Source organism: Embiotoca jacksoni, unplaced genomic scaffold, assembly GCF_022577435.1.
Source record: "Embiotoca jacksoni isolate LCO1_2020_lvr unplaced genomic scaffold, fEmbJac1.0.p SCAF_33, whole genome shotgun sequence".
In the NCBI taxonomy this organism is placed as follows: domain Eukaryota; kingdom Metazoa; phylum Chordata; class Actinopteri; family Embiotocidae; genus Embiotoca; species Embiotoca jacksoni.
In genome coordinates this window covers 3,454,859-3,469,728 of record NW_027185385.1, presented here as the reverse complement: position 1 = coordinate 3,469,728, position 14,870 = coordinate 3,454,859, and the positions used below count along the sequence as shown (strand labels likewise).

Here is a 14,870-nt window from a genome sequence, read left to right as displayed (position 1 = left end):
TATGTTGTTTGGTGCATTTGCTGACTTGACTGAAGCCGTCACAAACAAATTTGGGGTGAATTAAAATAAAACATAACAGAGCTGTAATAAGCTGCTGGAGCAAACAACCGATGGAGTTATTTTTTTGTGGGAGGAGAGCCTGTATGGACCAAATCTTTCTGTCCAAAGGTGTAAAGGACTCTTGGAAGATTCGTTGGTTGCCCCTTCTGGCTTACATTAATTAACGTATTGTATTGCTCCTAAGAGTGGAAGAAAATGGCCAAAAAAGACATCATAATCATGCACTGATGATGGAACTGGATGCCGAGTACTGTGGTTAGACTTTACCGCTGCATAAGCACTCTTCCTTATATGGAGATGATACAGGCAGACATTAGCCACATGGTTGACTCGGGACCTCAGCAGTTGTACCAGCCACTGATCTGTCTCTTCCACTCCAGATATGGTCTTGACCTGTCTTCGCATTTAGCCAGCTGCTCCCACACACACACTCAAAATGATGCCCATAGGCCTTAAGAAAGCCAGTAAATGCACCATCACATTATAGGTTATTCGCAAAAATAGCATTTCACTGGTTCATCTTCAGCCCACAAACATGGATTCATCTCATCTCATCTCATCTCATCAGACAGTGGCCCCATGAAGCCAGTAATTAGGGTTTGACAGGGTTGCTGTTCAACATGAATAATTGCATGTTTGTCTGTTGGAGTAAAAGCCGATGCAGTGGTATGTACTGGAGGACTGTGCCTAATAATAATAACTAATATTCGCATAGGAAGTGCAGCTATGATCAAGATAATTTTTTATGATGTCCTTGCAGTGGCCATGAGAAAGGTTCAGTGTGCATGATCGTAGATGTTGGGGAATAATTGTTTAAGAAATACAAAACATGCAAGGTTAAAAATGATGCTGAGATAGACAAACCAAAAAAAGCATTTTAAATGCCAAGGACTAAAGGAAGAGAGGCTGCCAATTATTTATACTATTTAGTAGAAGAGATATGGGTCAGAACATTCAGATGACTAAAATGTGCGTCAGTTTTGTTAGCACTTGGAAAGAGTCAGAAGTCAGCAGAATTGGATTTTAATCATGAGCTTGGCAAGTTTGTAGAAAGACCGGAAGGTAGGCCATGCCATATGCCAGCCCTCCTTTCACATTCCTGTATTACAGGCTATCATGTATCATGTCTTTATTTTTACATGTGGTGTTCATTGTCTGCAAAGTGTTTTTATAATTACAGAAAAAACTAAATTTAAAATACATTTAACATTTTAAAAAGTTAATACATGGAAAAATCTTTGTTTGATTTTTGATGTTAATCACGCAAGGTGTTTGAAGTCTTTCGCTTTAGCTGTCGCTGCTATTATATTTATGGTAATCGGGTTAGCTGGAAGCAATAGTCTGGCAACACCAGGCCAGCTTGCTTTGTTACGAGCAAGAACTTCAGTTAAAATAAACTTGTTGGCAGAGAACAATCCCCATAGAATATTGTTGCTGTGTATTTTCATATTTGTATCAAAATAAACTGGAGATTGTGAATAATATTGACTTAATATCATCAACTCTGATGAGAAAATGTTTCACAAAACTTAAATTCAAACAAAGGCTACCAAAATGATATGATGTTATTATATTGGATTGGTTATAGGTGGTATCTGTAAAAGCAAAATCACTCTTCTTCCTTCTTTCCGGTCAGCTTTGGTCTGACCAAAAGACAAACAAAGGTACTCCGATTCCCCCTTCAGAGAAGCAATAGATATAGCTTGTATTTGGAAAGTTGTTGGCGTTCATCATGCTGTGAGACCACTGACCTTTCTTACTAACCTATACATGTACACATCTACAGCACACAATCATACACTCATAACACAGATGGTGTGTTTGAAGATTTCAGTATTGAAGGCCACAAATTGACCTTATTTCCACTGCTCCATGCCGTCTTGTTTCGAAGAAGCCCTGCTACCTTGATTACACGCATGTGACTACATCCGCCATCTGGGAGGTACCCATGCACATGTTTACATCAGCCATTTTGGACATATGCATTCATGTGACCACATCTGCCTTCCTTTGCCTTTGTTCATTTGTACACACACACACACACACACACACACACACACACACACACACACACACACACACACACACACACACACACACACACACACACACACACACACACACACACACACACCATAGGTGATTGCTAGCCGTGACTGTAGATTAGATGAGTTAGTTGTTTATATGTATAGTGCTTGAGGATTTTTTTCACTATTAACAGATATTTATTGATTGAAAGTAATATGAATACTATATCAAGTGTTAAGGCCAGTTGGTGCTCATAAGCGAACATGCCTTTTTACACTTTAATAATTTATAGTTTGGTTATTGACCCCTGATACCAGAGTGGTGCCCTGTGGGTATTAATAATTTTAAAATATCAGACAATGACTGTGTTAATTGATTTTTGCTTATGTTAATAATCACCATTATTAATGAAGGAATGCATTGATAACAGCAACATCTGCACAGGATCATTATGACTCAACAAATTTGTCAGTGATGAAAATAGTAATCATTAATTGTCATCACTTTAAATCAATACATTTGTCTAAGTACAGTCACAAGCAAGTATTTATAAGCAATATACTCAAACATATGCTTGGCATCTAATGTGTGTGTGTTTGTGTGTATGTATGTGTGTGTGTATGTATGCGTGAAAGAGAAAAGAGGAAGCGTTTAGCTAATAGTCGATCACGACGTTAATATATATATATATATATACGTTTTATATACGTATAGATATAACGTTTAGATACGTTTTGTTATTACCATGTGCATTAACGTTGTGATCGACTATTAGCTAAATGCTTCCACTTTTCTCTTTCACGCATACATACACACAAACACACACACATTAGATGCCAAGCATATGTTTGAGTATATTGCTTATAAATACTTGCTTGTGACTGTACTTAGACAAATGTATTGATTTAAAGTGATGACAATTAATGATTACTATTTTCATCACTGACAAATTTGTTGAGTCATAATGATCCTGTATATATATATATATATATATAAAAACTCAACATAAACAAATAGCAAACAAAATCACAGGTCAACCATCATAATGTCCAACATGAAAAGACAGGTAGACAATTGAACTATTAAGCGTTGGAATTGTTTTTTCCACATTTAAAAAAAGGTATGCAACTGGGACTTCTAGTCTGATGGCTGGAACTCACACAGAAACAAAACCACATCTTTGAATAAGCAGGTAGCACTTCAGAACTAGTGGACCGCGTTCAAATAAGTTTTAAGCCCCTTTGAAAATGCATCTCTTTAAATAATTTTGAAAGAAGTAATGCTTTAGGTGCATCAATACTGAAACTTAATCAGTTATTGGAGCAGTTACGACAAAGCACAACAGAAAAGGTTACACTGCATATGATCTCTATTATTTATTATTTAGAAGTAAATCACTTCCATTTATATATATATATATATATATATATATACGTTTTGTTATTACCATGTGCATTAACGTTGTGATCGACTATTAGCTAAATGCTTCCTCTTTTCTCTTTCACTTTCACAAGCCTACACACCAATTTACAGACGCTCGGACATTCACCACACACATGGTGTTAGTACACTTTTGGATTTCCATTCATTTGTTTCATCACTGCTCCACACTACCTCGGCACCATTGCATTATCCTGACTCTGCGCGTGGTTACAGCCACCATTGTAGACATGTCCGCCCACGAGGCCAGATCCGCCTCTACACGCATATATATATATATATATATATATATAAACTTAGAAAATAGTTCCTGCCCAGACAAAAGAAGCCTCTTACTTCATATTGCTTTGACGTAATGTGTGTGGGGAAGTCTGCCCACTCCAGCGAGTCCCCTCTTGGCAGGAGGTAACGGGCCGTTAGTCACTTGGGTTGTGGGTTGCGACACAGCTGATCTTCCTCTGTATTGGCAGTGGGGAAGGCAGCATGAGTCCACTTGGATTAAAAAGGAGGTGGTTGTCAGTGGTCGCATTTATCCTCTCCGTTTTTGTGAGGAAACTGTAATCGTGTCGTCTTTCTGCAGGTAATCTGATATGAGTTGTGGCTTCTCCATCGGCACAGCGACTTTGGGCAACTTTGGCCAAGTCTTAGTAAATAAAACAACCAAACTTTCTTGGTTGCACCTCTCAATCGGCGTTCGAGTCGAGCTGGCAATTTAACCGGGGTGTGGCATCATGACACAGCACAGGGTATCCCTCTGGGCTCTGAGGTTTTCCACAAGTGTACCTTTGCCAGATTGGGCTTCAGACTTACGTATGAAAAGCAAAGCCTGCGGGGATCTGGAGTCACTGTCTCTTTGTGGTCAGGCTTTGTCTTTCTCGTAGGCCTCTTCATTTCTCTCCATCCCCATGTAGCTGTGATCCCAACATAGCAAATGGGTGCACCGCGAGCTGGGCACCAGGTAAAGGACTTGCAGCCCCTGGCCTCCTGACTTTGGTCATCATTGTTTTTTTAAATGTGCTCTTTCAATAAGCCAAATTAGATTGCCTTAACTTTTTTTTTTATTAATTTCTTTCCTTTTAATGTTGTCTTGGTCTGAACCACCTCCTTAGAAAAGTGTGAGTCTAAATGTAGGTAGCGCTAACATTTTTCATCGGGTATATAGTTTGTAAAAGTGGGTTTATCAGTATATCATTTTGGATAGATAATTAGGCTGTCAAAAATAACATTGTTCTAAAATGTGTTAAAAATGCTTTGTAGAGCTGAGGGGCAGATTTGGTGAAAATTCTCTGTAGATATGTCGTTATGAGTGATCACTTTGACATGACACAATTATTTGATCTGATGTTTCAAGTGCATATCAGTGCACGCAACTCTTGTGTGTCCAAACTGGTTTGAAAAGTGTCAAATAAAGCAGACTAATATTGGATTAACAAGGGAAATCCAGTGTTTTCCCTTTGATTGGGACTCTCTGCCCCTCCTGAAAGAAAGAAACCTTGTAAAAAACCTAGTATATGGCTGGACCCTGCGTGAAACTGGAGGGCTTTTAATTTGAAAAGCCGTGGCATTCAGCCGAATTGTGGGGTAACTTTGATCTCCAACTCACTCAGTGACAGACACTCACTTTACAGCTCAGGTTGCGGTACAGCTGAAAATATTGTATTTATTGTGAATGCAGCGGGTCTGCATTTACGGTGGGAGGAGATCAATATAACTAGGTGGCCTGTCCAAGTAAGTCTATGTATGGGAAGCACTGCATATTGTTTGAACCTTCCACAATCTACTCAGAAGATCACATTCTACTGGTAGATCATGATAAATCTACGGGTTGGGGACCCCTAAGCCAAAGAGAGACTGTAATGCATGGCATCGAAGTCAGAACAAATATATGGCAACCTATGTTAGCATTTAACCAATTTAACGACTGTTATTCAAAAGATACGATGACTACATACCACAATAGTGACTATTGTATGCTGAGCCTCCAGAAAACATCAAACAGGTTCACACTACAACTGTCTATAAAGAAACAAAACAATGTGAAATGCAATAATCTGAAATCCTAAAACTATAAAAATACATTTAAAAAATGTGCAGTTGTCACTGTCAGGGTGTGATGCAAAAATACACCTTAAATAAATTCCATTATCAGTTCTCTTTTAATAGGGATTTAAAACAAACTGATTCAAGCTTGTTGACATCAATATTTATCATATTCATCTATCACAGGGTGTCAGTAACCCTTAACTTTGATTTTGCAGGCATCTTTATCCCACCTGTCTGTGTTTTTTTGCAAATCCCTCAAAAGTGAAATCACATCTTGTGACATAGTCTGCAGCTGACTGGTTCACCATTATCACAAGTACATAACTTAACATGTGAGTACAACAAAAGCATTCCCACATACATCAGTCTCATCCCTCTTGTTATGTCTTTAACATACTTCATTCTCATAGGTATGCACAAGAGTGAACTGGACAATAGAAGAACATCACATTAGAAATCACTTGTGCTCTACTTATTTTTCTCATCACTGGGAATCTTTGTCAAATGCAGACTGAAAAATGCCCTTTAAAAATTCATCCACCAACCACAGAACACAACCATCACTGCTGCAGTCTCGAAAACAGCGTGCGCTGGATATCTCGAGGCGAACCAGATTAAAAGCAAACATTCACAACACCTGAAAAAAGCTTCATAGCAGCTACACGGAACATTTGTTCAAGTCAACTCCTCTTGCTAGTATAATCTGTGGGCTGATGTGGACTGGAGCTGCGAGCAGGTTTTTGAGAAAAATCATGAAGAACAAATAAAATGGAAGTACTTGTAAATCAAAGAAGTTTGCCCGGCTTTTCCACCAGTTCAAATTAAACTACTAGTGGAATAAATGTCAGAAAACACCTGTTTTCTGGTTGACTGACAGAGCATGTTTGTGTATAAACTTTGATCGTAATAAAATGTATATATTACATATGTAAATGAGCATACCAAATCAATTTACAAAGTTATGCTTTAAGCCACGAATAAGTAACATAATATCTGCTGTTATTCTTGTCACACTTATGTTATTGTAGCATGGAATTAGTGTTGCAGTTCATAATGATTTGCGTTACAATGCAATGATTACTGAGCAATAAAAACAATATAGTTAGGAGATTAATACAAATAATCATAAATAAATAAATAGATAATAAATTAACAATAACAGTGTACAGATATGGGAGGAAAGGGATGACTGCATTGACTGTAAAAAATAAATAAAAGACTAAACAGTCACATTTCAAATGTTAATAAAACTTAAAAGAATACACAGGCTTGCACCATTAAATCCCTCTATCCAAATGTAAGTTTTCACTTAGTGGTAGTCTTTACTTTATAGTTAATGTGTTGATTTTTTAGAAATATTTAAAGAGATAGTTGAGGATTAGATAGATCATCTTGTTTTTTCCGAATTGCAGATGAACAAAAAACCGAACACCAGCAGTGGCAACATGTTTTGCTCCAAGAATCCAAACAAAAACTCACAATTGCATAAAGGTCTACTCAAGTAAGAGAACATGAGGACCACTGCAGCTGCCTGAGAAAAGTAAATGTGCTTTTATTTTTACAAATCTGGGGAACAATTTATTAATTTACCATAAGATTAAATTATACAGCATTAAAACCAATACTTTAAAACACAAAATTATCATTAGATGTGGAGAATGTAGTTTTACAAATTAAAATTAAGATTGTCAGTATGAATATGCCATGAAGCTGCTATGACACTATGCTTAGGTGTTTCAAAAACACCATTTGATAAGTGTATGCATTCTGAAAAACAACAGTGCAGGAATTGTTTGTACACATTTGTACATTTTCTACACACACTACGATGAAAAAAAAAAATTTTGGATGCACTACGCTGTAGGACTTTGCCTGAGAAATCATGGTGTACTATTTATTATTCTGAACTGTTTGTCATGGATGATCAGTTATTCTGTTTTGCATACAACTGTAAAAATACAGTAAAATTCAACAATCACGTTGCATTTTTTACTTTTTTGTCATTTACTTAAAAAAGCTAAATGGTATTGTACAGATATCGAACAGGACGTGACACAATAATAATAATCTGAATGTACACTTCAATATTGGGCAATAAACAGTCAACTATCAACGGTTACATGTATTTTTTTTCTTTTTTTTCCCATTTCACATACAAAAAGGTTTTTGGGGGAATACACACTCAGTAGTTTTACCATCATCAAATTAGTGCATGTTTCAAATTTTTCCCTTCCTTGGATTGATGCCTCTCACTCTTGTTGAGCCAACAGAGAACAGACTCCGATGCAAAGCCAGAAAAAAACAAAAATAAAAACCTAAGGATGAACCACTGGCGGTCTTAGATTTCCATTCTTCTTATCGCACTAATAGTCTGTTCTTTCCATTCAATGCTGAGAGAAGCTCAAAGGTGGCCACACTTCACATCAGAACTTGAGCAAGTAGAGTAAGGTTACAGTCAGCAGGAGGCATACGGAGCAGCGAGGCAACACTGCAGCACCGTTCACATCATGCATTGCACCAGGACCTGCAGGAGAATAAGGCAACACTTGATCCATCATCAGGGTTAGCATGTCTTCCAGTTCATATCAATGCAGCAGCCAAAGCTGTCCAGTATTAACCGTAGCCCAGATGGAACTCAAATAATCTTGTGGCTTATTTCCTACAGCTAAACTGGAGGTTTATATTACTGCTCCAATTGGTATGGAAACAAGGTAATGGTGAAGCTTAAACGATAAATCAGTGGATAACATACAAAAGGTAACTATCACGTCAGAATTATATTTTTCTTAAATGTGCATTTTCAAGGATCCTTTAAAAAAAGCCCATTGAGAAATAAATTGCATTTATTTTATTAAAGGTCAACATTTTAGTGCATGTGTATTCTTACCATAAAGAATTATACTGGCATTAGTGATTCCCATTGTGTTCATGGCAACACAAGTGTAGTTCCCATAGTCTTCTTCTGAGACGTTAAAAAAGATGAGCATCGACTGTTTACCTTGATTCTCTATCTTAACACCGTTTAGTCCATTGAGGACCCTGCAAGAGAGAGAAGAGACACTTTCAAAGCAAGAAAAGAACCTTTTCATTTCTGGAATCCTCTGAGATGGTAAGTCTATTTGTTTAGAATTTTTGTCAAATCTCTGGCACGTGCACTTACAAATGGTATCTGCATTAAATTAGAAATACATTTTACACCAGTATAAAATGTATCATTTATAAAATCAAAACTGGAATACCTTAGTGCCTTCTTCCAGTAACTGTGCATGTATTTTTGTACTGTATCCTTCATTGAACAACGACCTTCCTTCTGTTTCACTCATTGCATTTCCTATTCCTCCGCTACTGTTTGATTGCCTTATTCCATTTTTATGGAAGCCAGTCATTTATTTGATCACCGTCCTACATCTTTTTATTCTTGGAGACTCATTTTGTCTTTTGGGGACTGACGAGAAGTGCTGCTGTCACCGTCAGGGACCATTTACTGGTGCAACACAGCTTCTGTTTATATCAGCTTATCAGCTCTGGCGTTGCTCGTAAACATCTTTCCAGTCTACAGCCATCACTTGGAAAAAGCTGTATTATACTAGAATATCCTTTAACATTGGAGCTCTGTGCCCACTGACATAAACCGATTAAGGTGTAAAAATAATAAGAGTTGCCTTTGGTGAACATGATTGTTTTGCAAATAATGTGACTGAAGATTTTATTTATTCATTTTTTCATTATGTGATTAGATATTTTGCCTACAGAAAGACGAAAAATACAGGGCATCAATGGTTATCTCAGTATATCAAAAGCAGGATCTCATTTTAAAGAAAGATATGTGTAAAATCTGTCAGTTATCACCAAAGATGATCCAGTCGGGCTTATTTCAAATTAACTACATCCATAGCCTACAGCAGAATAAGTGTCATTGTGTGTCTGTAATACGGACTTCAAACAATTTAGAGCATGTAGAAATCATAGAGCTCTTTGGAAATACTTGCCTGCGGTCTTCTTTGTACCACTCAAAATCTGCCCTCGGGACAGCAGAGGCTTCACATTGCAGGACTCCTTTTTGTCCGACAGGAGTACCTGTACTCCTCGCCTTGGAAATGAAGGGGGGATCTATAGAATAAAGTGAAAGAAATCTTACAATAGCATCGTATAGCGGATATATAGCCACATTGCATCGTATTTTGGGCAGCTTCATACTCATTTTTCTTCAAATGTAAATTGATGTTATGTTGAAAAAAGACTTAGAGGGAGTTTGATTAATTATTTGGGACAACATCAAGTTCAATGTTTACAATTGCATATGGCTATTAATCCAAAGAATTAAGAATTCCTTATCAGAGAAGTGTTCAAAGTGATTTAACGGCAATAACCCCCCCCCCCCCCCCCACACACACACACACACACACACACAAACTCCGTACACTCTGATCATTATGTCCTCCATATAATTTGACCATGAATGAAATATTTTGGCCCTTACAGTTGACGGTGACTTGCACTGTCCTGACATCAGGGTTTGAGATGTCATTAGAAGCAATGCATTCATATGATCCCGATTGCTCTTTGGTGACAGCTATCAGCTGCAGATGTTCGCCCACCGTCATAAATTTATGGGTGCCTGTGAAGAATGAAAGAGACAGAGGAAAAACGTAATGCTTTAAAATGCGGCAGTATAAGTGAATGAGTGACAGATATTTTATTGAATTACAACAGGAAGAAAAGATGCCCTGCCACAAAGAGTATGTTGACCAGCCATCCCTCTGAAGTGGCTTCTTTTACTTGCCTAAATTCAATACAATTTTATCTAAACTGCACAAAAAATTCTGTGGACCAGTTCTTTCATCCAGCAGTTATCTTGTGTTTTGGCTGTGCTAGCAGCATGCTGTTTTTTAGGTTGTGTAACCACTTCAATAGTTATAACAGTCAACGGCAGAATCATGCAAATTTATTGCCATAGATTTTTCTGGATTGCTCATGTAAGTGTAATTGTCCGATTTCAGTCACGACACGTTCCTGCAAAACAAATTCCTAATATAGAAATGCAACCAAAAGAAGGGTGTCTGTCTACTGAAATGCTAAAGGGCTACAGGAAATGTTGAGTTTGTATTAAGGTGTAATGCAGTAACTTTAACAGAGAAAACAGTAGCAGCTTAAAATGAGGCTTCATGTTGACATTGTGAATCAATAAAAACAATTTAATAATAATAATAATAATACATGTTATTTGTATAGCGCTTTTCAGGATACTCAAAGACACTTTACAGGTTAAAATGATCAAGACAACACAATAAAAGTATAAATCACAGAACAATCACATTAAACAATCATGAAAACGAAGGACCTCTAACCTTAACAAAATACTCATTGTATTCCAAATCATGATATTTCCCAAAACTTAAACAAGTTGTTTCTGTGCCTAAACACAATATACAGGCTGTATATCGCAAAGACACACAGATGCTCTTCTCTTAAAAAGAAAAGTTGCCACTTTTTATGTAAATATTAAGTCAGCATATGTAGTCAAAGGAAGCAATAAACACATCATGTGATATGTATCGTGATGTAGTTTGGGAGCAAGAGACAACTACAGGCTAATTGATGCTGTTCTCTTAGCTTGTACTGCAACCAGCTACGTTTCCAACAGTAAACATGACATCCCAGAATAGGATTGCAGAGGATGTCATGAACGAGGATACTATTTTTAGTTTTCTGACTGACTTGAATATTCAGTTGTGATTTTTTGAGCCAGAGATTACAGTTGAGAAAAACGCATGGTGGCGCCTTTGCTCAAATTGCCCTCCAATGCCAAAATAAACAGACTCATTCTGCTGCAGTGAATTTCAGTATCTGCAGTTTTTGTTGGCTACTGTCCCTGATACTGATCGAGAAAAGCAGGATGCATGAAAGTTGTCCACCTACTTGGACAATGAGGTGCTGTAGACCTTCTACAAGATGCAAATGATTAACTGGAAAACACAACCAGCAGTGCTGAGAGGACAGACAGTTGTTGGGTGAGCAGTTTGTAACCTATGACTATGTTTTGGCCAATAAAGTGAGCTAAACTGGTTATACATGGAAACATTGGACAAGCAGTTTTCTCTTTCTACAAAAGCTGCAGGCTTCCTGATAAATAACCACCTCCTCTCCTGTCTTTTTCTCTGTGGAAAGTTTGTTTGGCAGCTTATCTTTTTTTTCTTGCTGTTGTTGTTGAGGTTGGGTGCTACAATTGGAGAGACGTATTGCTGCAATGAGTATACATCTACATTAATAGTGGAGATATTTTCATTGGTGGTGTGGTTTGCTCCTGATATGGGTTGAGTTTTAAAACCATTGGTCCCCACATTTCTCTTAATGTAACAATTCCTGCCTGGTAACACACAAATCTCATAGCTTGTATGTTCTGAACGAAGGCACTCTGTTAAAGAACGTGAAATTACTTTAGTGATGTCAGTTGAGCACATTTTACAATTCTGTCCGAGTTGTAGAGAGCAATATACAATTGCTTTATAGAGGCTCAGTAGTCATTTAACCTATGCCAGCACTGTACATTTATAACTTGATTTGTCCTCCTTTATATAGAAAATAGAAGACTGACTCTTAACCGTCATCCCCCATGACACAAAGAACTACTAAACTAAAAGTAGTTGAGCAGAAACTGGCTCATCAGGTAATTACGAATGCATTGCTTGTTAATGATGTAATGAATTTGCAGAAAGGAGTGACTACAGTGTGGTTGGATAAGATATAGAGTTAAATGTCCTTTATAGAATAATGTGTAAACTGAGCAGGTGGGACAATCTTGTATTTATCTTTGTTGAAAATCTCAATTAAAAAAAACAAACAAAACAAAAAAAATCAGACCATGCTAACCCCGTCTCTGAATTTGGGATTAGCTCTTTTTTTTTAACTGTCTCCAGAAGGCAGAAAGCTTTGGGCATGCACTCATTACACAAAGAAAATAAACTAATTGCATTGAAACAAGCCCACTTGAGTATCCCCTCAATATGCCCCTGACACCTGCGATGTTAAAAGAATGTTCATGTGACAGAGAGACCTTAAACTATTGCAGCGCTGGTGGGAAAATGGATAGAAGCACTAATCCCAATCAGTGGAAATGTCAATCCTGCAGTATCTCAACATTAGCATAATATCACTATGTTTTGCAAATTCCCAGTTGAATACACGGCTGCAGCAGACATGGGATTCACTGAAAAGGTGGGGGGTTGGGGATAATCAGCTTGTTGCATATAACCATGGGAACTGCTAGCACAGATAATTGAACATTTTCATCTTGGATAACTATATTAGAAAGACTGGTGACAAAATGCCTCTGGGTTACAAGCTGGTGACTTCTTTAATTATAGCCAAGGGTGAAACTAAATCGACTGCCACATTATAATCTAATTACCTACTTGTGTTGGTATTACACTGGATTATTGCTTCCAGATTGCACATACAGTACAGTATATTGCAGTGTTGTTTATTTTTCTGTGGCTTTAACAGACATGCTGCTTGATGTCTGACTATAAATCTATAATAAGCTAAAGTTCACTTGATTCAATCTGCAAATTTGCATTTAAATGTTTAACTGGATTCTGCCCAACCAAAGAAAAACAGGTGTTTCAAAAAAATAATACAATAGCATGCTTCAGTTAAAGATGCTGCATAGCAAATTCCAAGATTTGCTTCTCAGTACATTATATACGTGTGAAATGAGTTGCTGAAAGCATGTGCAAAGCTAGAAAACTTTGTCGCACTGAAATGTGGAGTTAGACCATTGAACAGTTTCTCACCCGTCTTCAGCTCAGGTTTTTTAAGGCGACGCAAAAACCCAACCTATCTATGTCACAACAACCTATCTACAGCACAACAACCTATCTACCTCACAACAACCTATCTACGTCACAACAACCTATCTACAGCACAACAACCTATCTACCTCACAACAACCTATCTACGTCACAACAACCTATCTACCTCACAACAACCTATCTACGTCACAACAACCTATCTACCTCACAACAACCTATCTACAGCACAACAACCTATCTACGTCACAACAACCTATCTACAGCACAACAACCTATCTACCTCACAACAACCTATCTACGTCACAACAACCTATCTACCTCACAACAACCTATCTACGTCACAACAACCTATCTACCTCACAACAACCTATCTACCTCACAACAACCTATCTACAGCACAACAACCTATCTACCTCACAACAACCTATCTACCTCACAACAACCTATCTACGTCACAACAACCTATCTACCTCACAACAACCTATCTACCTCACAACAACCTATCTACGTCACAACAACCTATCTACCTCACAACAACCTATCTACGTCACAACAACCTATCTACCTCACAACAACCTATCTACCTCACAACAACCTATCTACCTCACAACAACCTATCTACGTCACAACAACATATCTACGTCACAACAACCTATCTACAGCACAGCAACCTATCTACCTCACAACAACCTATCTACCTCACAACAACCTATCTACGTCACAACAACCTATCTACCTCACAACAACCTATCTACCTCACAACAACCTATCTACCTCACAACAACCTATCTACCTCACAACAACCTATCTACGTCACAACAACATATCTACGTCACAACAACCTATCTACGTCACAACAACCTATCTACCTCACAACAACCTATCTACCTCACAACAACCTATCTACCTCACAACAACCTATCTACCTCACAACAACCTATCTACGTCACAACAACATATCTACGTCACAACAACCTATCTACGTCACAACAACCTATCTACCTCACAACAACCTATCTACCTCACAACAACCTATCTACCTCACAACAACCTATCTACGTCACAACAACATATCTACGTCACAACAACCTATCTACCTCACAACAACCTATCTACCTCACAACAACCTATCTACCTCACAACAACCTATCTACGTCACAACAACATATCTACGTCACAACAACCTATCTACCTCACAACAACCTATCTACGTCACAACAACCTATCTACCTCACAACAACCTATCTACGTCACAACAACCTATCTACGTCACAACAACCTATCTACCTCACAACAACCTATCTACGTCACAACAACCTATCTACCTCACAACAACCTATCTACCTCACAACAACCTATCTACCTCACAACAACCTATCTACGTCACAACAACCTATCTACCTCACAACAACCTATCTACCTCACAACAACCTATCTACCTCACAACAACCTATCTACCTCACAACAACCTATCTACGTCACAACAAC

The 14,870-nt window shown here is 37.8% G+C and overlaps 1 protein-coding gene across 2 annotated transcripts in view; it reads right to left on the bottom strand.

The window, feature by feature from the left end:
* Nucleotides 1-5,665: 5,665 nt before the first annotated feature.
* The window catches only part of opcml (opioid binding protein/cell adhesion molecule-like), a 335,923-nt gene continuing 326,718 nt past the window's right edge, over nt 5,666-14,870 (bottom strand). For both annotated transcript variants that reach the window (XM_069165045.1, XM_069165044.1), the window contains 4 exons: nt 10,052-10,189; nt 9,561-9,681; nt 8,459-8,610; nt 5,666-8,095 (listed from right to left, as the gene is read on the bottom strand). In XM_069165045.1, coding sequence (XP_069021146.1) covers nt 7,995-8,095; nt 8,459-8,610; nt 9,561-9,681; nt 10,052-10,189 — 512 coding nt within the window. In that variant the 3' untranslated portion in view covers nt 5,666-7,994. The remainder of the gene's footprint in view (nt 8,096-8,458; nt 8,611-9,560; nt 9,682-10,051; nt 10,190-14,870) is intronic.